This window comes from Gymnodraco acuticeps, unplaced genomic scaffold (assembly GCF_902827175.1).
Source record: "Gymnodraco acuticeps unplaced genomic scaffold, fGymAcu1.1, whole genome shotgun sequence".
Classification (NCBI taxonomy): domain Eukaryota; kingdom Metazoa; phylum Chordata; class Actinopteri; order Perciformes; family Bathydraconidae; genus Gymnodraco; species Gymnodraco acuticeps.
This window is the reverse complement of record NW_022990126.1, coordinates 95162-121748: the sequence shown is the minus strand read 5'-3', so window position 1 is coordinate 121748 and position 26587 is coordinate 95162. Positions and strand designations below refer to the sequence as shown.

The window sequence follows — 26587 nt, the reverse complement described above, 5'->3', positions numbered from 1 at the left end:
GGTGTTCCAGGCACGTCCAGCTGGGAAGAGACCAAGGGGTAGACCTAGGACCAGGTGGAGGGATTATATATCTTCGCTGGCCTGGGAGCGCCTTGGGATCCCCCAGTCAGAGCTGGTTGATGTCGCCAGGGAAAAGAAAGTTTGGGGCTCTCTGCTGGAACTGCTACCCCCGCGACCCGACCACGGATAAGCGGGAGAAGATGGATGGATGGATGGATGGACACCTGAAAAAACTGTGTAAAACAGCACTGAGCTAGTAAATGATGTTTCAACAACTATATACGTTGGGTTGGCTTTTTAAGTGTTGAGACTGTTTGCTATGGGGCACATTGTTGCATTAAGCCTTAAGATTGTCTGGCAAACGTTTCTCTGGACGGCACGAACTGAGCTGAAGTGTTTCACCTTTGAGAGTAGAGAGAGAAAAGCGAACAGGAAAATAAAGATAACTTTTAGTTTAGGGGAGCTGCTGATGTTTTCAACAGAATATGAATGTGTGGCTTTCAAATACAAATGTGATTTATTTCGGTTGTTGTTCAGTTTTGATAGGAATCATACTTTCAAGTCAATTGATGGGTTCAGTTCTTATCTTGTATTTATTTCATTTTGCCTCATAAAACTTCTAAACTGATGTAATTTAATTGAGCTAAAACAAGGCTGTGCTGTTTGTCATGGATTTCAAAAAGCTTAATAAGAATTATATATATATATATATATATTTCTCTTCAAAATATAATTGATGTGCTTGCAAAATATATTTTTCTGTGCTCAAAAATGTTCAATTGCGCGCTCAGGATAGAGGCACAAACATAACTCCATAGTTCTGGTGGCTGTCTCCGCCCATGAACAACTGTCAGCACTGACTCCTCCATCAGTAACAGACAGTACTAGATCTCATCCTAATTTGTAAAATCTAAAGTATTTCTATCTTTTCTGAATGTTAGGGATACTTTGTCTCAAAGTATTGTTTAGGTTCCTGCTTTGTTGTTGGCCTGTTGGTTTCAGATGCCTCAATTCTAGCTTCATCACGGGGGGTTCAGATCCAGTTAGATCTCGGGTGTCCAAACGTTTTACACTGATGGCCACATACAGAAAAACACATGATGGGCTGGGCCCCTCACTAGAGGTGAGGTATATCGCCTCATAAGTGAAGTTAGCAAAATCAATCAAACGTAGGTCAATTATTCTTGATACTTGAATATGCTATAAGAAAACAAACAGCCTATCACAGCTCTCCAGAGGGTTTCATTTATTTTGTTACAAAAAGCTCATCCCTTAAAGCAGAAGCCTCAGACTGCTTATAATAAGTGGAAATAGGAGGGTATATTTCAAGCTTGTTATGCAAATAGGTTATTGGGCTTTTGGGGGATTTGTTAGAACATGTTTTCAACTTTAACTGAATTGATTTGAAAAGTTTGCTTATAAACACATGAATACTACTGTGTAATTATGTCTTTACACTTATATTTAAGAAGTGCAATATAAGCCAAGCACACGTCTCAGGTGTGGGCCATATTCCATTATACTTTAAGAATTAGCTGAGGACCATTTCAAAATGGACAACGGGCCGCAGTTTGGAACTCCCTGAGTTAGATGGTCAGACAAGAACTGCATTTGAAGCATATACCGAAGCTTAAGCATTAATGTGAAATCAACCTAGCATTACTCACTGTCCTATGAGGGACTTTAACTCATGGAGAACTGAAGTGGCAAAGATCAATCACAGCACTTAACACGTTCAACACGAGCTCTGCATGTCATTAAACATACCTCTTGTAAAGTACAGTTTCTAGTTATATCAAGACAGTGATGTTTCTATTTAACTCCTATTATCAGGGTTAATGGCTGACACTGTAGATGTGTATTTCTCCCCCGAAATCTTCATAAACTTTATTTCCGCATGCAGTCTGGTTATGAAACATTACTTACACACTGTACAAAGCGGTTTGTATATAACATATTTACAACATCATATAGCACACTAATACAATGTTTGTGAGTTTCATAACAGTTGGAGTTGTACAGATTTTAGTAAATAGTTTTTTACACAGTAAATATAATGCAGTCCAAATATGTCACACTGTAGATAATGTTAGCCCCATCCTATCGTCATGAGAACATCACCTATATTTGTCATGTACACTGCAATATACAATTAATTTGTTTAACATTGACACTCTCATTCTCCCTTACATTCTGCAGCATCATCTCTAACACCAGAGTCCGTTCCATTCTTTCTTCTTCATGACCTTCTTTCTCTTCTTCACATCTTCCTATACAGGCTTCCATCCTCTCTGTGTACCTTCACGGTGTCCTCCTCTTCCGCGGACCGCATGTGATACCAACCGGACCTGATTTGAGAGAGATGAGAGTTCAGAAAAGGTTTCCCACATAGCAGTTATAAAACCACTGAAGCTACATCGATCAAACACATTTTGAGTGGAGGGGGTTCAGTTACCAGACAATAACCACATCTTTGACACATTGGGGGAGGATGAAACCCTCTTTAATGGTCCCACATGCAGAGCACACAGCGCACACAGCGAAATGTATTCTCTGCATTTAACCCATCCTAGTACCAGGAGTCTCGTACCAGGAGCAGTGGGCAGCTATTGTACAGCGCCCGGGGAGCAATGGGAGTGGGGGGATGTCCGGTGCCTTGCTCAAGAGCATCACGGCAGGGCAGGAGGTGAACTGGGACCTCTCCAAGTACCAGTCCACACTCCATATTTAGGTCTGATCGGGGACTTGAGTCCAAGCCCCTACTGACTGAGCCACTGCCGGGCATGTCCACCATGCAGGATAAAAAAGGTAGTCCCTCTCCAGAAACGTTGACCAGCTCTTTCTGGGGGATCCTCCGGGGCACCATCGCCAGAAAAGATATAGGCCCATTTCCAGACAGCCACCTACACCCTAACGGTACAGACTTCTGCTCCATATGCACGTTGGAGTGGAGGGTCCGCCACATTAAGTGCCGTTCCAAGCCAATAAGTGAAGAGGGGGAATGGGTTATCAAGCCCTCCAACAGAGAGTCTGCATCACCTGACTTAATCTGTCAGGAAACACGCTGTGTACAAGTAGCTCCAACATTCACTGATAAACTGCACAACAAGATAAACATGAAATATCGACATACAGATGTGAACAACTTCATGTTAACTCGTATTTGATTGACTTGATCATGTACCCGTTTTAATCTCGAAAACGGTAACTACACTTGATTATAAAGTTATTTATATTTACACGGACTGTTGCAAAAAATGTGCAACTTATAAACATCAGATCTAAAAACAAAAATAGGTTATAAAAACGATTTATTTTTTAATTATTCTTTACATTTTTGTGCAAAACATGCTGATTTGGAACTGTTGTTACGGAAAGTTTAGGCATTTCTTGTTTCTTATCTAAACTCCTCCTCTAGAGGTTGGTCAGATTCAGGACTTCCTCAATTGTTATTCCCAACACTTGTCAATATCCACGGTCCTTTCTGCTTTCCCATCCTGAGACATGTCACAGTTTGCTAGATCTTCCTTGAGGCCAACCTGAAATCATTTTCTCAGTACTCATCAATAATCTAGCCGTATACACTGTGATGTGCAGGTACTGGTGAAATGAAACTACATGAAAGTCAGATATTGTAATAACACAAAAGTCTCTGTTTTTCTTGTCTTAAACAAACGTGTGTGCAGACTCAAACCAAAGCCTGATAGCACTTCTTCCTCTGTGCTTTAGAGCAGGGGTTCCCAAACGTTGCCATGCCAAGGACCCCATATAGCATTATCCTCTGGCGGGGACCCCCCTGTTGCAATTTTTTTTTAAATGATGTGTACAAGTGCCTCGCGATGGAGCATGCAGTGTGTTGCCACTACATTTGGGGCCTTCTGCCTGATCAAAGCTGTCACTCCGCTTTCTTTGCCTGTCATAGCCGCTGCCCCATCTGAACACACACCCACACAACGAGACCAGTCAAGTCCATTTGAGATGATGTACTCATCTAAAACTTGGAAAATGTCTCTTCATGTGGTCCTACCTTCCAGTGCTTTGCAAAATAATATTTCCTCAACAAAGTTGTCTTCTGAAATAAATCTGATGTATGCAAGCAATTCTGCGACATTTGCTACATCCGTGCTCTCATCCAGCTGCAGAGCGAAGTATTCACTTGCTCCAAAAGCTGAGCAGATACTCAGTTTCACTCTCAATAGCGGCAGCTCGATTCTGATTGGCTTGAAGGGCAGTCGTGTGATTTAAAAACAAAAAATATTAAAAGATTGGCATCAAAGGACACATAGATTGATAGATATACAGTTATTAATAACATCTTAAAAAATTTTTTTTAAATTAAACTTTTTAAAAAAAATCCCTTTTCCCTCAAACTTTGCGTGACCCCCTGGCGGCCCCCCGGGGGGTCGGGACCCCACTTTAAAAAACATTGCTTTAGAGAATCATTACAGAAGAAGTCCACACTACCTGGATGTTTATTGTAGCCAAGGGAAATCCAATTGGCTGTGGTGAACCAGGGCAATCATGGAGTTTCTGTTTCTGCCAGCAGGTTCCACTGGGTCCAGGTCCGGCCTGTAATGATGAAGATACAGATGTTAGTGTGAGCTTCTGGTTCATGTAGCTCTAGTGGAAACATCTCAGCCTGGGAGTATCAAAAACATCCATTGTCCATTATTCCCACAGTCAGAGCGCAGCAGTGTGCAGGCGAGCATGTCTAAGCAGGACCAGGGTTTCTAATGAATGCTGGACTCTGGCCATATCTCACCGGGCCTCAACTTAAATCCAGGGTGTAATTCTCCCACTCCTCCAGGCATACCTTAGGCCTGATTTTCCTCCCCCCCTCTCTGTCCATCTGGGTGCGTGCCAAGCCCCGGTCAGGACAGTGGGAGAGGCTGAAGACCAACAGCCCCCAACCTGCCTTCAGATTCCAGCACTGTAAAACCTCTTAAATAAAGACAAGCCACAGTTCATCCACAGTAAGACCCCCTCTCCTCCACCAGGCAAAATGAGAGTAATACTGTAGTTCCTTTCATCCCTTACAGGTCACACGCAAAAAAAAAAGTGGCTTTCTTTAAACTTGTGTTTACAATTGTTTACACTGCAGTCAAATCACTTGCATTCCTTCTGTTTTTCCAGATGTGGTTCAACAACCAGGAGAAACAAACACAGCTCTCACAGTGGCCAAAAGAACACAAAACATAGAACACTAAAGTTGGGGCTTTGTCAGGAAGTTTGAAAACAGATTGAGATGGTTTGAACTGAAAACAAGATACAATGATGAATTTCATGATGTCTTTTAACACAAAACATGTTCCAGACCTTTTATATGATCAATAGCCTTCGTATTAATTATTCATGGAGTAGCAATAAAAACATTTGATTTATTGCTGGATCCATTATTGAAACTCCTCTTTCTTTCAGTATACAGTCATTTTAAATGAAGCTCGTGCTGTATATGTTCTGTGGCTAGCAGTGTAACATATATATTGCGAAAGTAATTTGATCCAGAATTAGTATAAACATCTCCATCAGTGAGCGGTCTGCTTGCTCAAGAATACTATTTCATAAAGTTGTTATTGAACAATTCAACAAGTAATGAGAGTGTAATTGTAGGCAAAGCTACTTCACACAACCTCTGCAGACCTGACACATTCATCTGAGGATCAGCAATGAAGGGGGTCTGGGGGAGATAACATTGTTTTAGGGTGTTTGCCAATCCCACAGACTGTTGTTGTCTTTGCACAGTACACTACACAGCGTTCTGTCATTTCCCATCCGCAAATGATTGAACTTAATTTGAAATGATTTATGACAGTGAGCCATTTTACCCTATTTCAGATTTTTTCAATTGCTAAAACACATTTTTTGACAACAGGGCTCATTTTGTCAAAACACTAAACACAATTCTCCAAACCACACACCCAAAGTGCAACACACCTCATATATCTTGCAAAATGAAGCACTGCACCCAGAACTATATAAACACTTACCAAAACCAAACTTTTGCACCAAATGGCACACACTTCACTTATAGTACAAGACACTTTGTCCAACCAACTACACTGTGGTGCTTTATCTAAAGCACACTCATCTGTTATGGTGATCTGTAGAGAATTCTGCATATACAGATTGTTCAAGTCTACAAAGATAATATGTGCAGAGACAAAAATATGCTGTCGTTATACTTAGATTTTTCTCCCAAAGAAATTGGTGCAACTTTCTTGCACAACACATAGTTACAGTTCTGTAAACACACATGATGCTTAATATACAGTAAAGTGAAAGGAAAACTTTGAGGAAAATAAATACGTAGGCAGCATTTGACCACCTCACTGGGTCTGACCACAGCGCCTCATCCACCTGCAGAAGAAGCATCACCTGCAGCCTGACGCTCAAACAGCTCCAACCGTTGTGCTGCAAATAACTCTTCAACTGACTTCAGTTCATCCTCCCTCTCTCTCATCCTCCCTCTCTCTCATCCTCCCTCTTCCTCTTGCTGTGTCCATATATCCATTGTTGTTTTTACAAATGTCTTACAGGACGCCTTTTTCAGTGCTTACATCCTGATTTCAGCCTGTCCTCCTACAAAAATACGACCAAATAGGTCGATTGTTTACAGTTTCTCGATTGCTAACACACTTTTGTTTTTTAAATTGCTGTTTCTCAGAACACTAAACACAATTCACAAAACCACACACCCAAAGTGCAAAACTCCTCATTTCTCCTGCTAAGTGAAGAACTGCACTCAAAACTACATACACACTTTCCAAATGCAAACTTTAGCACCAGATATAACACACTTCATTCTTAACACTAGATGGTTTGACCACCCAGCTACACACTGCTGAGCATACTCCAAAGCACGTTCACCTGTTCTGGCTGTGCTCTGTACAGAGAGGGTTCTGCAGAGAAAGATTGCTTGAGTTTACAGAAATACAGTAAATGAAGAAATACAAATGAGTTGTTGAAAAAAATCATATTTTATTCAAAAGTAATATTTTGCAACATGCATCTCAGCACATAGTTACAGTTGTTTCTGTATCGCAAAACAAAAATGATTCTTCTGTCAAATACAGTAGATAGAAAGAAAACTCAGAGTAAAAAAATATACAGAAAATATTTTTGAGCAAAAAACAAAAGAAAGGAAAAAATGCTTAGGCTGCATCTCACCGTCTAGCAGCGTCTGGCCACAGCACCTCATCCACATCACAGGCGATGTTTTCCCTGGCTAAGCAGCGCGGGAAGAAGCGTCTTGAGTCACGTATCCAGCCCTGGATAGCATTCACATTCACGTCATCACATGCCTCCTCCATTGCCTGCAGAAGAGGCATGCGCTCATAGGGCCGACGGTCATACACCTTCCACCGCCATGCCAAGAAGAACTCTTCAATTGGATTGAGAAATGGAGAGTAGGGTGGAAGATATTGTAGGCGGAATTGTTGGTGCTCAACAAACCAGTTTTGGACTAAGACAGCACGATGGAAGTTGACATTGTCCCATGCCACAACATATCTAGGCTGCTCTGCATGATGAACATGGTCAGCCTTGGTCAAAATGTGGTGCAGTCTGTCCAGAAATGTGAGAATGTGGGCTGTGGTATATGGACCAAGGTGGGCATGGCGGTGGAGGACACCATTTTGTGTGATCGCAGCACACATTGTGATGTTGCCACCACGTTGGCCAGGGACATCTATGATGGCTCTGTGACCAATAATGTTCCTACCCCTTCTCCTGGTCTTTGTGAGGTTGAAGCCAGCCTCGTCAATACAAATTAATTCATGCCTGATGACATCAGCATCCATCTCCAGTAAAAATGACAGTAAAATCAATCAAAGTGGTTTAGACAAGTACAACAAAAATGCTGTGCTATGTGTGGATTACTGAATCAATGGTCTAGTCAATGTTGTACTTACATCTGCATATTGATGTCTCAGATCTTTCACCCTTTCAGCATTTCTCTCAAAGGGCACCCTGTACAGCTGCTTCATCTGAACCTGGTTACGCTGGAGAACACGGGACAATGTGGACAGGCTGACTTGCCTGATGTGGTTGAAAATGGTGTTGTTCCTTATGATGTGGCTTCGGATCTCTAACCCCCTGATCCCAACGGAAGCGTCTGCGCTGAGGCTGCGCCGCGCTGCGACCTCCTCCTGCGTCATAACCCACCAGGCGCGTTTCAAAACGTTGCGTAAGCGGATCGTCGTGTGTGCAGCCTCGCAGTTGTTGGATGAACGTTCCACTTCCTGCCTGCGCCGCGCTGCGCCGAGTCAAAAATAGGATTCATCCTATATTTTAGAAATTCCTTGCGGCAAGGAGCTTCTGGGACGCTTCGAGCCGCGGCGCAGCGCGGCGCAGCGGGTCTGGTGGAATAGCACCCATTGACTAGAGTGGCCGCGATCGCTAAAAACGCCGCAGCCGGAGCGCAACGCAGCGCAACGCAGCGCAGCGCAGCGCAACGCAGCGCTGCGCAGACGCTCCTGGTGGGATTAGGGGGTTAGTGTGATGGCATTGTTTGCCAAAACTAAGTTTGCAACTGCTGCTTCCAGTGCCTCAATAATAATCCTTAGCCCTCCACCGGCACCTCTTTGTTTCTCAGTCCTTCAGATAAACAACAAAGACATAGTGTTGGTCAGTGTCTGTGTTGCATAAAAGTAACTTTACCACAGTACATTGTGCAGGATTTCTGTACAGTTATAGTCTGCAACATGCCAACAATTCAATTACAGTAATGAGTAAATACGTTTCACACACCAGATATAAGCTCTGATATATCATGAGTTATGCAGAGCTACAAACTGGTAACTAACCTGTTTTCAAGTCTAAGATGTCCGGATATACTGAGGCAACAGTACATCGGTTTTAGATTATGCTGAACCCTGTGGTCCAGCCTCTCATCGTCAACACATGGTTGATGGTCAACCAAAGTGGGCCCGGATTTCATTAGAGAGTATTCTTATTTGTCCACGTCCTCTCCCCCAGCTTCTACCTCTACCATCTCATTCCTCCCTCCTCTCACTCTCACCCCACCCCAACCGTCTTCCTCTTCTTCTCTTCTTCCTCCTCCTCCTCCTCCTCCTCCTCCTACCCTCCTCCATCCTCCTCCTCCATCCTGCTCCTCCCTCCTGCTCCTCCTTCCTGCTCCTCCCTCCTCCATCTCACTCTCAGCCCAGCTTGCTCTTGCTTCCATGTTTGCTTCCATTGTTGCTGTAAGAAAGTTCTCACCTGTGGTCTTTTATAGTGCTAACATCCTGATTGATGAGCCAACAATGATGCTATCAGGTGTTTGGTCAGGTGGAACGTGTTTCTTGATCATTGGTCCATGTGTGAGGCATTTTGAATATCAGTGTTTTAAACCTGCTAACACGTGACTTAATGTCAGACTCCTGTGTCTTATGTGGAGAAATGTGTGCATTGGTTTGCAAAAAGTGCCGTGTTGATTTGCAAATTGTGTGAAAAGCTGAAAACGTGTTTAGAGTTTTGGAGATTTGAGCCGATGTTTTGCTCTTTGAGTGTCAGTTAAAAGAATTGTGCTTTATGTAGCATTTTAGTGTGTTAGCAACCGAGAAAAACTGTAAGCAGCTTAGATTACGACCCATAGCCACGTTTTAAAGTGTAGCACCTCTAGTGGTCGTGTAAGAAACAACATGCTCCCGTTTATTCACAAATAACCCTCTCTGGAAAATCTTAAATTGTAGAATAGTTTGGCGATTAAAATGCTTTTTGATTAGATTTCTAGTGAGAAGTGTATATTGTACTTTTAGAATCCACGTCCAGTGGATGTGTAGGATCTATAGTTTGATAGATATACGAAGATGATCTGAGGTCTCGTCAGGATAACGTGTATATGCGGCAGCTTCCATGCAAAGTTAGTGTGGGTGAAAACAGTTTTTCCGGTCTCGAAATGTTCATAATAAAACCGGATATATTCCCCTCACTGTCAAATGATTACACAGTGATATCTACATTACTCATCCACTAACATCAGTTTATCCTTGTTAATTACACAATATTGATTGGTTTAAATTGTGTACAATGCTTTTGTGTTTTTTAACCTTCGATTCAGAGAAAACAATAGTTTTTTAGGAGTTTAGGACACTACAGTTTCCGAAGACACTACTACCCAGAATCCCCAGCTATCGTTTGGGACTACAACCTCCACCTTGCTTTACAAACCCCGTGATTAATCAAAGCCCTGTGATTGGATGTTGGAGTGGCAGTGCGACAAGGTTACGCTGAGCGTCAACAGCTCTTTGAAATGGAATGGAACCACGGCAGACTTTCCAATACTGGAATTGGACGGGTCCAGACCCCGTGTGATAAGCCTGAAACATGCACTTGTCAAGGTTCAGAGGCACATTTTGCAAATATGGCAGTAGCCATCGATCATCTTAAAATAAGATAAGATAAGATATACTTTATTGATGCCAAGTTGGGAAATGTTTTTGTTACAGGCAGCATTCTACTTTGTTCTACTCACTACAATTCAGAGGTTAACCTGGTATTTTTACTCCACTACATTTATTTGAGTTACTTTGCAGATTCTGATTAATGATGTGAAATATAAACAACCCTTAAATCAGACTTTAGTTACACCTGAGTCAAATTCAGGGAAGGTGATTGTCAAGTGCCAAAATAAACTATGCAATATATTGGACGTTAAGTACTTTGTCAGACTTCATATTTATCTGTGGATAACCCCAACGTTTTTTCTTATTCAAAAGAAGACCTTAACTTAAAGTAATCTTTAATGTTTAAATAAAGCCTTATTAGTTTGTCTGTTTTGCATCCTCCTGTTAATATCTTTGGACGTCCTGCACCTAAACTGTTTTATTGTAGAGATCACTACAGTATCTCTTCATATTTTCTATTTTGTATGTAGGCTACTCTTAATATTAAATGTTTTCATCAAATAAAACGTATTCAACAACAACATTCAATAGCGTGCTTTAACCACTAGGCGGCGCGGGTTAAAAAACAGTGGTGTAGTTAATAAAACATAATAATATCAAACATAATATGACTATTAACTTTATTGTGAAATTAAAACAGAACGGTAAAGGAAAACACAGTTTCAGTCTCTGGATTTGAAGCTTATGCATTGTACCATGAACCTGTATAGACCTGTAACAGTCAACTGCATGAGGAGTTGGAAAGGTAATAAATAATATCTTTAAAAACTACAAAAATCCCTTTCTATCAGCTGTGCACTGTATGGTGTAATATAACCTATATACCAATTGGATTAAATATAAAAGTCAGCCGAATTAGTGTTGATACTGCAAGGAGACGTATTTGTGTGAAGAGAAATTGGAAGATGTTGGTTAATTGCTAATTAATTTATGATCCACGTCACGTTTCAGTTTTGGCGGCTTTCTTCCAGTTTGTCAAAAGGTCTTCTGATCAGGGGCTCTATAAATAGATAACTACGGCAGATATGTAATATTTAATGCAGCCGAACCGTGTATTACAATGCCGTTATGTGATGACTTCCAAAGAGAAAAGCAAGAACACTCGGAATAAAGTATTATTTTATTTTAAAAAATGTTTTTCCTATTTCATATCACATAAACACCATATCCCGACATGCATTGCGGCGATGATTTTAGGCCTATCAAAACCTCATAAAAAAGAAAGGTGTCTCTCAGAATCGAAAGAGAAAAACCTGTGGTTAAAAACACAAAGCATTGTACACAATTTAAACCAATTAATGTCGTATAATTAACTGAATCAAACTGATGTTTAAACTGATGTTTTAAAAAAATAAACTGATGTTTTTTAGTTTGATGGAGTACTGCAGATATCACTGTTAAATCATTTTGATCATTGGTTTTTATTATGAAAACGTAGAGACTGGAAATACTGTTTTCACCCCTAACTTTAATGGAGGCTGCCGCATACCTCAAATCATCTTCGTAATATCTATCAAACTATAGATCCTACATATCGACTGGACGTGGATTCTAAAAGTACCAATATACACTTCTCTTGAAATCTAATCAAAAAGGGTTTTAATGGCCAAACTATCCTACAATTTAGGATTTTACAGAGAGGGTTATTTGTGAATAAACGAATACACTGTCTCTGTCTCTGTCGCTTACACTGTAGGTAAAATTAACACGGTTAACATTAACATTCTTCTAAGTACCTATTCATTTTCCAATGTCTCCCTCTATTCCTACTAAACAATTTTTTAAGACTCTTGATCAGGATATTTCTGGCTTTTTATGGAATGGAAAGGCACCCAGAATGTTTGTGGCTCATCCTCCGCAATGGCACTACTTCCCTCTTCTATTCCCACAACCTCTCTGGACATACCAAAGAATCCTGTCTGTGAGTTCTACTCTTAAAATCTGGTACCAATTTAGGAGGCATTTTAAGTTTACTTCGGCATCCACTTTAGCTCCTTTATTGGGAAACCATTTATCCGACCTGCCTTATCATGACCCCACTTTCTCTGTATGGCATGAGAAGGGCCTGAGGACTTGTAAGGCCCTGACACACCAAGCAGTTACCAGAGAACTCGCCGACGCCGACCTGTTGCGTCACCTTGTTCTCCTGCATCTTGGCCATGTGTCGCACTGGAAGACACCGCAAAGACTTCAGCCGAGCACGTAGCGAACTGCGCATGCGGGGACATTCTCAAGCACAGTCTCTCAAGAGGCGGAAGCGATCAGAGTAATTTCTTTGCCGACTGCCTATGGCCGACGGCATGGCCGATTCAACATGTTGAATCGGCCATGCGTCAGCCATGAAAGGCCAAATAAGGCGTGTCACCGGCCGACGGTGCGGGGACACACCAAATTGAGTTTGGGCGACAGGGCACAGCCTTCGTCGTCCCGACTAACGAAAACGGCCGATTTCGGCCTGGTGTGTCAAGGCCTTTAGAGAGCTTTATAAGGATAAATACCTTTCGTAGTTTTACTGATCTATCAAGTGAATTCGAACTCTCCCAACATCTCACCTTTTTCGCTTATTTCCAAATTAGGACACTGTACCAAATCCCTGTTTCCATCCTTTCCCTCTCTACCCCCTAATCAAATATTGGGATGAGTTTCTTGTTCTGATCCCCTTCAAAAGTCACTTATTTCAAAAATATATAACAACCTCCTGACCGATGACAGCTCACACACCACTAAAATCAAGGCTGGCCTGGGAGGCTGAAGCTAGCTGTGAGCTTGGGTGATCACTGGTGGGACACTGCTCTTAACAGGAATTCATACGAGTTCATCCTGTGCTCGTCTCACTCTCATACAGTTCAAGGCAGAGCCGGCCCGGCCCATTAAGCGACAATAAGCGGCCGCATAGGGCCCCGCCCCCACTAAGGGGCCCCCTAGCAAAAAAAAAAAATGAAAAAAAGAAATCTCAGTACCCCGTCGCCGTGATAAGTATGTTTAATTAATTGTGTTAATATGCCTAGATTGCCATACTCTCAAAGTCATGTTATTATATTATTGAGTCAATAATATAATACATTAACCTGCTTTACCTGAATCTGCATATGGACACTAGAGAGGACGGCAGAATTTGTAATTTCCCGTGTTCAGTGAATGCAACAGAGGCAAGACACCAGACCAACCGGAGAGTTGAATGGAAATAAACATCCGTCTTATTGGCTGACAGGTACCTATCCTGTGAGCTGTGACAATAGTTTAAAATAAACTGTCAGTTCGACTCAAGTTTTTGAAGATGGACATAAGAACATTCTTCTTAAAAAAGACAACAATTCTCAAGTGGTGGCTCACACAACAACCCCAGAGCCACCACTTGAGCCAGGTGAACAAGGTATGTAAATGTCAGTAAATTTCCAAGTTATGTGAACATTTAAGCAAAGCATAAATTACAGCTACATTGACATACTTTGAATCGCGGGGGTAGGCAAAACCGTTAGCAAGTAGGTATAGCTAGCCAGAGATATATTAAATAAACACTTTGTCATACAATCTAAATGTAATGTTTTTTAGCGTTACCTGGTGATTTCAAAGAAAGCTCTCTGGGAAATGTTGACTTACTGTTCGGACATGAAGCTAGAAGCTACCTCAAAGTACACAGTTGATCCGGAGTCCTGTCAGTTTAAAGTGTTTCATAGTTAGCTTAGCTAAGCATCAACCTTGTAAAGCGACCTTGGGTCCCAATGAAAGGCGCTATATAAATCCACACACCTCATGCTCGCGCTCGCGCTACACAGACGTCACGCTATGCGCTCTTCCCTCTCAGATACACCTCACTCTCTCTCACTCACACCACACACACACACACACACACACACACACACACACACACACACACACCACACACACACACACACACACACTATGCACACAACACACTCACGCTCCTCTCACACACCCACACACACTCACTCTTTCTCTCACACAGACTCACTTCATTCTCTCTTCTCCTCTCATATACACTCACTCTCTCACACACACTCACTCACTCTCTCACACACACACTCTCTCTCTCTCACACACACACACACACACACACACACACACACACACACACACTCCCTCTCACATACACACACACACACACACACACACACACACAATAATATCTTCTATCACATATACTGGTCACTTAGTTGATCAACCACATACTTTCAATACAAGTTTTACTTTTGTAACTCTCAATGTTTTTGACAAATATAACTCCTTGTGTACTTGTCCAGCCAGCCAGTCATATTTTGGGCAATTGAAGTGGGGTGCTGCTCTGAGGTTTGAGTGATATTACCTAGGTCTTCTTGAGCCATACCACTGTCTTGAGATCTTATCCATTGTATCCTTGTCTTGAGATTTTTGACTGAAAGGGCAAAAAGGCTAGACCTACTTTGGTTGAACTATCTAGCTTCAAACCTTTATTAACCAGATTGGTCCCATTGAGACCATAGAACTCTTTTTCAAGGGAGACCTGCAGCAAATAGGTTCCACATGAAACATAAAACAACAAAGGACATCATACATTATATTTTTTTGACAAATAGGTGTGCGATTTGACATGCCAGATTGATCATGGACATTTAAAATATTGGTCATGTTGGGTAGGCGTGTTGGTACGTGGATTGAGGGGCCCTGAGCTTCAGTGCCCAGGGGCCCCTGGAGGTACAAATCCGGCCTTGTGTGTAGTGCAGTGTGTCCTCACATGTAGAGCTGTGGGCAGGACATCTTCAGCCTGCTGGGGATCAGGGCCAGCCTGCTCTGGTTCCTCAGCTTCGTTTTCCTGACCAGGTCTTTGACTCGACCCCATGTGTAGTTTTCACTCAGCTGAACACATAAAAACACACAAGAACAAAAACATTTTCACTTTTAGCTGGGACCAATCAGGACGAATGAGGGTTCACATAGTGGTATCAGTGCTAGCAACTCCATCTTAATGAATGCAATCATGAAAGTTAAAGATATGGAAAAAGCCAATAAATAGACTTTGAGTGAAAATGTATTCAGATGTGTTAAAAAATTACAGGAATATTCTAGGTTAAAACATTCCATGGAATGTATTGGTTTGTAAACAAAATTAAATTAAAATAAAGTGTTTAATTTGCTTGTCATGTGCAGATGGAAACTAGGCTTTGGGCTACAGTGGTTCAGTCTGTAGGGGCATGGACTTTGGATCGAAGGGTCGCTGGTTCATGTCCTGATCAGACCAAAAAAGTACTGAAGTGCCCTTGAGCCAGGCACCAAACCACCAACTGCTTCCTGACTGGCTGCCTCTCCACTCTTGATACTCATGTGCATGTGTCCACATGTAGCTGTGTGTGTTTGTAAGTACCTGTACCTGTAAAAATGCATGTGCGTGTGTGTGGAAAACACCCCGTTGTGGGATCAATAAGGTCCATCTTTTGAAACAGTGGTTTGGCCGGCAGTTCTAGCAAGGCCTTCTCTGGCCTAAACACTATCAGGATAGTGACTCACCTTTTAATATAGTTATTACATTAACCCTGTAAGGCCCCCTGTTGTTATTTACAACATTACTTTAAGTAATCCTAAAAAAGTCAGTTAAATACTACATTTACATAGTCAAAAGGTCCTTTTGGTTCAGCCTCACAATGTTATTGGGTATTAAATGTGTTTATAGGGTCCCGCCCTCTGGCCATACATTCTCACAAAACTTTCGAATCTTCAAACGAGCAACATCTCTTTGTTTATTGGACTGGTTTTATCAGATTCAAGTAAGTAAAATGCCTCAACAAAAGAAATGTGTGAATATTACAATGCCTAGAACATGTACATATTTAGTTATTGTGGAATACATTCATCAAATTTGATTTTGAGCAGCTTTTGTCTTTGTTGCAATATTATATACCTGGGTCACTATGGTAATCAAAATAGCATGTGTCCCTGCATGGACCTTCTTATATGTTCAACACATGGGCGTAATTTCCACTGGGCACAGGGGGGACATGTCCCTCCCACTTTACGCACGGAGGAGCACACAGCGTCTGTGTGTGTGGCACGAGCGAGAGTAAGCACCAGTTACGGGGGTTGTTATTAGCATCTGGTGCTAGCTTGGAGCTAACGGAGATTATAAACTGTTTTAACAATAAGGAGAGGGAGAGTCCACCAGATTGATGCATTTAACTTAAATGTAAAGAAAAAAATCTTCCCGGGGTGCATGCCCCCGGACACCCCTAGAGCAGTGTTTCCCAACCGGGGGTACGCGTACCCCTAGTGGTACGCGAGGGAACTGTAGGGGGTACGTGGAATTCCAAGGTGACAAGTAAAAAAAATAATAATCCCGTCAAAAATGATAGTGCGCGATTTGTTTCCCTAGGGAGACAATAGTCTGTGGCACGCACAACCGCGCCAAAATCCCACAATGAAAACAGCTGCTTACCTGCAGCCAGAAAAAATACTGGTAGGTCTGCACTATGGATAAATGGCTGAAACATCCGCTTGCTCTGGATTCAGGCCAGGGTTCAGAGGAGCCCGCCGAGAAACGTAAGAAAGAGGCCAAACTGAAACCAAGGCAGTACAGTGAAACATAAACAGGGATGCAAACTTGTCACCTTTCGGCGAAATTTGCCGTTTTGAATCCAAAATAGGTCGTTTGTGTGATTCATGTAGATCTGCAATAAAAATATTTTTTTGAGTATGGGGGGGGTGGGGGTCTGGGAACCGGAGTAATCTGCGGCCGCGAGCTGTTATGTGCCATCATGACACGCATGGTGTTCTTTTTTTTATATATATTATAATGAAGCGCGAGCTGTGTGCTCGAGTCTTCCTGCCTGTCGGCTCTGCTCATGGATGTATAAGAAGGCTCTGCTGCTCCGCGATGATGGTCTAGCTTCAGCAGCTACATTACCTACGGGTGCGTTCGTCAATATTAACTGTGGTCCGGAGTCACTGTGGCACAGACTGGACCGCTGGTGAACAGCTGTTAGAACGGGCCGCTCAGGTGTTCAGAGCAGAGCTCCCTGTCAGAGCGGCAGAGCGTGATGTGCACTGAAAAGTGTTTCTGTCGCAATATTATCGTTGAGCTAGCTAGCTAGCATACATTGTCACTATCTGCTAACGTTAGCTTTAGCCTTCGTTTTCTAATAGTTTTTTTCATAGGCTATAAACGGAGGTGGTATAAGTATATATCTTGTACTTGAGTAAAAGTAGAAGTACCCAGGTCTTGTACTTGAGTTAAAGTAGAAGTACCAGAATGTAGGAACAATCCTGCAATCAAAATGTTCCTCAAATAAAAGTACAAAAGTATTATCATCAAAATATATAAAGTAGCGACAGTAAAAGTAGAAGCACCAGCGTGTAGGAATACTCTGTTACAGTAAAAGTACTGCATTCAAAATGTTCCTCAAGTAAAAGTAGAAAAGTATTATCATCAAAATATAGTGAAAGACAGTAAAAGTAGTCGTTGTGCAGATTGGTCCATTTCAGAATAATATATGATATGTTTTATAATGATTGATCATGAAAGTGTTCTCAAAGCTGGTAAAGGTGCAGCTAGTTTGAATGACTTTGTATACTGCAGGGTAGCTGGTGGATTTACTCCAGGTGGAACTAAAGTCTGATTCAACACTTGATTAGATTTCACATCATTCATCCATATCTGTAAAGTAACTCAAATTGTATTAAATACATGTAGTGGAGTAAAAGTACACCATGCACCTCTGAACTGTAGAGGAGAAGAAGAATAAAGTAGCAAAAGAAACATTGAAATACTTAAATAAAGTACAAGTATCTCAAAATTGTACCCAAGTAGTACTTGAGTGTATGAACTTAGTTACTTTACACCAGTGGCTATAAAGATAGAAAGACTACGCCTTGCACAGAGGCATGAAAATACATTTTCAAAATGCTCAACAGTGCTGCCAAAATGATAAACTGACTGCTACCACAATTAAAATAAATGCTTTTATATATATTTATATTAGATGTGACTCTTTGGCATTTCTGTCTTATTAACACTGCTGCTTTAGTTGTTCTGACTGCTAAAATCATCTGTTATTCCTCATTTTAAGCCGATATTCCGTGGGGTATGGGGGCTCGGATCCTTGTCACCTTTTCATACCTGATGAGTTTGCATCCCTGATATATATTATTTGGATTAATTTCTACTTCTGCGGACCCACCGCAGCCTCAGTGCTTCTTTTGCGGTGAAGTCCTGGCTAATAGTGCGATGAAGCCAGCGCATTTACAGAGACACCAGAGCACCAAACACTCGGGAAGTGTCGATAAAAGTGAAGAATTTTACAGACAAAAGCTGTTGGAATTTAAGTCGAGCCAGACAGTAATGATGAAAGCCACGAATGTGTCAATGAAAGCACTCGAGGCATCTTACACTGTGTCCCTGCTTGTGGTTAAATAAAAAAAAACCTCACTCTATTGTTGAGGAGCTCATTCTCCCTGCAGCGACTGCGTTGCCGAAATGATGATAGACAAGAAAGCAGCCGAAGCACTCAAGAAAGTTCCCCTGTCGAATAACACCGTATCCCGTCGGATCAATGATATGTCTGTTAATATAATTGGACAAGTGGTGAACAAATAAAACTAGCCGGTCAGTTCGCTTTGCAGCTGGATGAAATGACAGATGTGAGTGGAGAAGCGCAGCTCCTGTCCTTCGTGCGTTACAAAGATGCGTCGGACATAAACGAGCATATGTTATTTTGCAAAACGCTGCCAGGATAGACAACTGGGGAAACAATTGTTCCAGGTTATCGACAGCTTCTTCAGAGAACATGATCTGCAGTGGAAAACCTGCAGCCACATCTATACTGATGGAGCAGCTGCGATGACGGGGCGCGTAAAGGGACTTTTTGGGCACGTAAGAAAGGTAAATCCAGACATTAAATGGATGCATTGTATTATTCATCGTGAAGCATTAGCTAGCAAGAGGATGAGCCCTGATTTAAGTGCTGTTATGGATGATGCTGTGAAGATGATACATTTCATCCCAATCTCGGCCATTGAATCACAGGCTGTTTGAAAACTCTTTGTCATGAGAACGGCACAGAGCACGATCAGCTATTGCTTCACACAGATGTGCGCTGGCTGTCTCGTGGGAAAACGCTACTGAGACTTTATGAACTTCGCAATGAAGTTTTTGTGTTCTTGGAGCATCTGCATCCTCTTGCTGTGCAGCTTGAGGATGACAAGTGGGTGGCGCGCCTGGCATATCTTGCTGATGTGTTTACCAAAGTCAACGAGCTCAACCTATCCTCAACCTATCACTTCAGGGCAAGGAGTCACATATCCTGAAATGGTATGACAAAGTTCAAGGATTCACAAAAAGCTCAAACTATGGGAGAGTAAATGTGATGAGGGAGACGTGAGCTGTTTCCCACTACTCAATGCCCATCTTGCCACCACTGCTGTTGCCAGGGGTCCAGTGGTCAAACTGGTGCAAGCACACATGTCCAAGCTCTGCACTGATTTCAGCCATTATTTTCAGGACATTGAAAATAAGTCAGAAAGACTGGATTGGGTGAGGAACCCATTCATTGTGAGTGAGAGCAGCAACAGCCTTCCAGCAATGCTGCAGGAGCCTCTGATGGAATTATCATCTGACCACGGTGGTCTGAAGATGGCATATGCTGAGAAGTCATTGACTGAGTTTTGGTGTGATGGAGAAGGAATATCCTGAACTGGGAAAACATGCACTGATTGAACTTTTGCCGTTTGGTTCTACTTATTTGTGTGAGGTGACCTTCTCAGCTTTAACACACATCAAAACCAAGCAGAGGAACAGACAGGATGTGGAGACCAGCCCTGGGTCACAGCTGTTTCCACACTGCCTCCAGAACTATCAAAGCTTATGAAAGACAAGCAAGCTCAAGTGTCTCATTAAAGCTCACATGACTGGTGAAAATAAACTGCTAGGCTGATACTGATTCTGGATATTATTTTGCTAAGTGTTTTGTTCCTGAATTAAAGTTTAAATGCCTGTTTAAAGGGGACTTATTCAAAGGGGCTCCATGGTTTAAGCCTAAATGTTACAAGATATATATAGCAAAGATAAGTTGATTATTTTGATTTCATATGTATTTATTTGATTATATTATTTATTTTTCAAGGCAACATATTCATTTTTATTTATTTTTATTGAGTGATTTAAGTTAAAATTAAGAAATGCCTGAGAATTAGATGTTCAAATTAAGGAGATGAAATAAAGTTATTTTCATTCAATAACCAGTTACGTTCTACTTGTGAAGGATCATCAGCACGTATGAGTGAGGGGGTACTCATGGTATGACAAAAGGCTCAGGGGGTACACAAGACAAAAAAGGTTGGGAACCACTGTCCTAGAGGATGTGAGGTCCACACACAAATAAAACAGGTTCACATGGATAGGATACTAGATACATTTGCACACTCATTATATACACTACACATTTTTCTTGGATTTTTTCAACACTAATATATTTGTAGAAAGGCAGGAAATGGAATTAAATCGAGAAAATTGTTCATTGCGGAGGACCCCCTGTTTAGTGTGTCCCCCACTTCTCAAACCAAAGTTACAGCCTTGTGTTCACATATGGAAATAAAACACTAATAGAAACATAATGTATTTGATAATACACTATAACTAAGTTATAAATGTGTCCTCTGTTAAGATTTTGAATAAAACCAGAATTGAATAAATTAATACATTATTTCTGATAGCAGTATGTGAAATTATATCTGTAGCAATATTTTAAACTCTACTTGTATTTTATCAGTTAATTAGTCACAAAAATACATTTAACTCTTTTCTGGTTCTGGCAGAAACAGTTCTTTCTGAAATGTTTTGGGACACTTGGATGTATCCCTTTTTAGTATGATAATTAGCCTGTTATCATTAGCCAGACAGTATTGTGTGACTTGTTGAACTGGTTTATCAGCATGTGTGGGTGTAGGTATTCCTTTTGTTATGATAATAAGCAGCATTGTGTGACTTGTTGCATTGGTTTACCTGCATGTGTGGGTGGAGGTATTCCTTTTATTATGATAATATATGGCGTTATATTTGTGCCTCTATCCTGAGCACGCAATGAAACATGTTGAGCATAGAAAATGCTATTGAGCGCGCACTTGAACATTTTTGAGCACAGAGAGATATATTTTCTCTCATAAAACTCCTGCTTCGTGCGCAAGCAGACCGCTGCACGCGCTCTCTCTCTCCCTCGCTCGCTCGACCTCTCCAGCCTGCGCGCGCTCAGCTTTGCCTGCCTGCTCGCTCAAGTTGTCACAGCGTTACAAATGTGCCACAAAACCAACCAATCGGAGAACTCGAGAAGGTCAATTCTGATTGGCTGTTCGTCTCCAATCATATCTTCTATCTGAGATGAGAGAGGGATTTTCGGTTGCCATCAGGCTGTTGACGTTCTTATTACACATCTATCGTTGACATTTACAGGACATGACAGACTCGAATGAAGAGAATAGCACGCCACAGTGTCAGGTGAGTTATACATTTCTAGTTTTCTGATATCACGTTATTGTTTGCAATGCCTGAGTTTGCTAGCCGGCAACATAGCTATAGGGGTAGTTTAAGCAAACCGCTAACTAACCGTAGCCTACATGTAGCTACATGAACCCTTCTGAGGTATTGATTACTTGCTGTAAGCATTAGAGGTGGCAGAATGACAAAACATGTTTCTCTCTCTATCACAATGTTGGGTTGACCAGAACCTGGACCAACTTCTGTTTCCTGTTCTACAATCGGCATATGCTTGCGTTCATTTTCAACCGGACAGATGAGTCTAGGATCCCGGATAAAGTTAGCAACACACGTTAACCATGAACAGCCTATTAATCCGTTCTCTTAATGTTATTTCTTCCAACGTTGTGGAATTAGAGAAAAGGGGCTTCTTAACGTGCTTTTATCCGGGGTGGAGGGAGTTACATATGAGTTCAATATAACATTGGGGCGTGTGATTGTAGTGGGTGGAGGTGGTGAAATGAGGATATCCATTTTGGAGTTCAAGCTAGTATAATATAGTTAACGAATGTTACACAATAATAAGGAAGAGAGCTATTTGTGTGATACATCGCTATTGATATGGATTTAGAGTGCATATTTGAGACTTCCAAACAGTAAACAAAAACGTAACTTATGGGTGAGCCATATAATGTCCTTGTGATTCTGTTAATTATTACCTGTCTGTATTATGTTGCAGCTCAGCTGATTTTGGATTGATGGCAAAGGGAGAGGGACTTAAGTGAGAGCGAAAACACAAGGTAAGTTTAAAATAGGTCAGCAATTGCCCATCCTATAGGTTGCTAGATGTATCTAACCCTTTCTCCTGTCTCCCTCTCTCAGCACAAGAACCCCAGGGGGATTCAATGGAGCCTGAAGACCTGCACTGAGACCCTCACCCTGCACCTGAGTCTCAACTCCCAGAGTTTTGCAAGCCTCTCCCTGTTCTTTATTTTTGATTAAACAGACGTTAAGCTTCCCAATGGTGTGGTCTTCGTTTTGTGAAAAATATGATTACCTCACATATTTAGTTGCTGTTGTTGTCTTTTGTGATAGTTAAATTGCTCCTGCTGACTTGAGCCAGCCATTCTTTCCTCCTCTCTGTGACAGTGGGGAAACTTTACATGTGTACTCCTTTCTCTGAGCGCTTGGAGCATCCCCCGGCAGCACAGCAAACCATGGGGGAGACGATATGCCAGGACAACACGGAGGAAAAGGCACAGACAAACTGCATGCATGCTATTCAATGTTTATTGAATTCCATTTATTTACATGGATGTTCCTAAAACAACACATGTAACATCATCATCATCATCATGCTGCTGCTGCTAGTGCTTTGACTCATTGTGCTGTCAGCTGACAATCATTGATAGGCACCTGTGGGTCTCCTGTCCTTTCTGAAAGTCATAAAGATTACATTAGTACTTTAGATTACTTGTGTCCTCAATTACCATGGGATTACTGAACCCACCATGAATTAAAGAAATGGTAGAAATGTATCTGATCAGAATTTTGAAACCTTCCTCCCCTCCCTCTAAATATATCAATAAACATTAGGATGTGATGCTCCTGACTACCATACAGGTTTAAGAAGATAATATTTGTTTTAAAGAATTCAAAGCAATAAACAACAGGCTCTGTAACCAAGGCAACGTTAGCCTAACATGTATGTTAACAGGTAAGATAGCTGTTCACACTATGTATATTTTCTACTTTCTACGTTGTAATGCTATGTTATTTCTATTTAAGATGTTTACATATTCGATTGTTTAATTCTAGTCTTTTAACTGTCTAATGTACAATGCCTCCTTGTCTTTTGCTGCTGCAGCGTAAACATTTCCCCAATTGGTATCAATAAAGTACTTCTTATTTTATCTTAATCCTCAAATATTAGCACATTTTACTTAAAACAAAAAAAACACATTGATGTAACTCCATACACATATCGATATGTTGTATACATATTGCAAATCAAAACCTTTATTGACCACTAATTACCAAACATTTCATTTCTATCCATGCATTCAAATCGTGATTCAAATGGCCCGCCACGAACTTCCGGGAACTTTCTGAGTCTCTCTGAACCACGTGATCAAGCATTTTGGACTTCCGCTGTCGCAACTCTTCTCTCTACATGGCGCTGGACCAGCCAATCAGAATTGACCTTCTCGAGTTCTCCGATTGGTTGGTTTTGTGCTATGGTTTTGTGGCACATTTGTAACGCTGTGACAACTTGAGCGAGCGCAGGCAAAGCTGAGCGCGCACAGGCTGGAGAGGTCGAGCGAGCGAGGGAGAGAGAGCGCGTGCAGCGGTCTGCTTGCGCACGAAGCAGGAGTTTTATGAGAGAAAATATATCTCTCTGTGCTCAAAAATGTTCAAGTGCACGCTCAATCTCATTTTCTATGCTCAACATTTTTCATTGCGTGCTCAGGATAGAGGCACAAATATAACGCCATATTAATAGGCTAAGCCAGGTAGTATTGTGTGACTCAAGTGTACGATGTAAATAGGATTCAGATGCTAATTGCATCGGGACACCTGGAAGGGGGTGGTGCATGCATTCCTTTTAGTATGATAATAGGCTAAGCCAGACAGAATGAACACTTGTTCCACCACCCTGTCTATTCTTCCAGGTAATCTATTACAATAATAAGCATATGTATTATTGATATATATATTAGGGCTGTCAAGTTAACGCGTTAATAACGCATTAACGCAAAAAAAAATTAACGCCACTAATTATTTTAACGCGATTAACGCATGTGTATTTTTTTTCCTCGGCCGCCCCCGTAGTTTCAGAGCGCATCGAGTTTAAAATACATCTACAAGCTGATGCTGACAGCCCTGCTCCTGCCGCCCCGCTTGTGGCAGACCACACTTCCACGCTCACCGCAGGCACCGACTGGCCATCTGGAGGACCTGGAGGGTGTGTGTATGTGTGGCCCGAGCGAGCGAGAGAGAGAGACCTTACATGCATTGTTGTTGTTAGCATCTGGTGCTAGCTAGCTGCGCTAACGGATATAAGGAGCTGTTTAAATAAAACAGAGGAGCGACATTTCACCACAACTGCGCCGAGCACTTGACTTTATGCAGGAAGCCAGACAGTGGGACATTGTACGAGAAGTCAGCACACTCAGCACGGATAGTGCGCAACATGATTACAGCGTCCAGGCAGCTCCCGTTCGAGCATATGCCTTGAGTTGCACATAGCTCCAACAGATCCATCACACACACACACACACAACACACACACACACACACACACACACACACACACACACACACAACCACACACACACACACACACACACACACACGGTGCACACACACACACACACACACACACCACCACACACACACACACACACACACAACCATTTGTATTGTATTATTATGAGAGAGGTTCCAGGTGAATTGAAGCGAATATTTGTATGTTCAGAGGTTGTTGTGTTAATATTCATGAGAATATTTGTCATTGTTCAAATGATAATAAACATTAGCATAAAGCACTATTTGTCCACTCATATGTTTATAAGAGTATTACAAACTTGAAAAATATTCCTCTAAGGTACATTTAGAAACAGATCAAAAATGTGCGATTAATTTGCGATAATCGCGATTAACTATTTTAATCGACTGACAGCCCTAATATATATTTATAATTACTTTTTCCATTTCAGAATGCCACCAGCCAAAGAGAGGTCCTCGATTCAGTGTGCAGGATGTGATTTGCTTTGGCCATCCAAAAGGAGAAAGTGATTTTGATGATGGGCCTATAATTAGGCCTATTCGGCATTATTCCTGGAGCGCGCGCTCTATCTCTCATCATCTCACTCACAAACACAGCCTTCAAATCAAGTCGTCATTATTACAACAATACACAATTGCAACTGATAACACTGGCAATTATTTGATATTTATTAGATTATTCAAAAAAATCTTGCTGTCAAAAAACAACGGCACAGTGAACTAATCACACAATCACAAGAATGAATCATTCTTCATCATGGCACAGCGGCCAAATGTTATCACAGACACAGGTTAGGTGCGCACCATGCACATTTTTACAACATAAGAGAGGTCACAATTACATTGCTACAGATTTTTAAATCTCCGATCCCTCTCCATAACAAGATAAAAGCTACTCATCACCATTAGAAGTTAATCTTGCGGGCCTTGCGCTCAGCAAAGTCGTCAAGAACGCTGCTCAGGTCTAACTTCCGGGCCCCTGCTGTTATCTATTGAGAGTGTTGCTTCTTAAATACGTCTTAATCAATTTGAGCTTTGAGAATGAGCGTATTCTGCGGTCGCAACAGTGACAGGTATGGTGAGATATAACAGCAATGCTGTGCACCACTTCGCTAAATGTGGCTGCCATTGAGCTGTGGTCCACAATAAGCATCTTGGTCATATCCTTCACAGATGGTTCTTTAGCTATTTCGTCTTAAAGCAGGCTCTGAATGGAAGGAGTTGGACGGGGAAACTTGGGGATAAATCCCTGCTGTAGTGGTCTGCAAGGCGCTGCGCGTGCTGGGTTAAAGGAATTATCCTGCGCACGGTTCAATGTCCCGGGGTGGATAGCCTGAAACTGTCCTTCACTGCAAACATAGCTGCTACAACCCGCAATCTCTTTCGACTCCACTTTGAGCGATAGAATTACCAACAAAGAACTGCTAACAGAAGCATTTAT

The 26587-nt window shown here is 41.7% G+C and overlaps 1 protein-coding gene across 3 annotated transcripts in view; it reads right to left on the bottom strand.

Moving 5' to 3' along the window:
- Positions 1–1224: 1224 nt before the first annotated feature.
- The window catches only part of si:ch211-250c4.3 (uncharacterized protein LOC100535981 homolog), a 58700-nt gene continuing 33337 nt past the window's right edge, over positions 1225–26587 (bottom strand). For all 3 annotated transcript variants that reach the window (XM_034216735.1, XM_034216737.1, XM_034216736.1), the window contains 3 exons: positions 15139–15260; positions 4465–4569; positions 1225–2348 (listed from right to left, as the gene is read on the bottom strand). In XM_034216735.1, the coding sequence (XP_034072626.1) occupies positions 4473–4569; positions 15139–15260 (219 nt within the window). In that variant the 3' untranslated portion in view covers positions 1225–2348; positions 4465–4472. The remainder of the gene's footprint in view (positions 2349–4464; positions 4570–15138; positions 15261–26587) is intronic.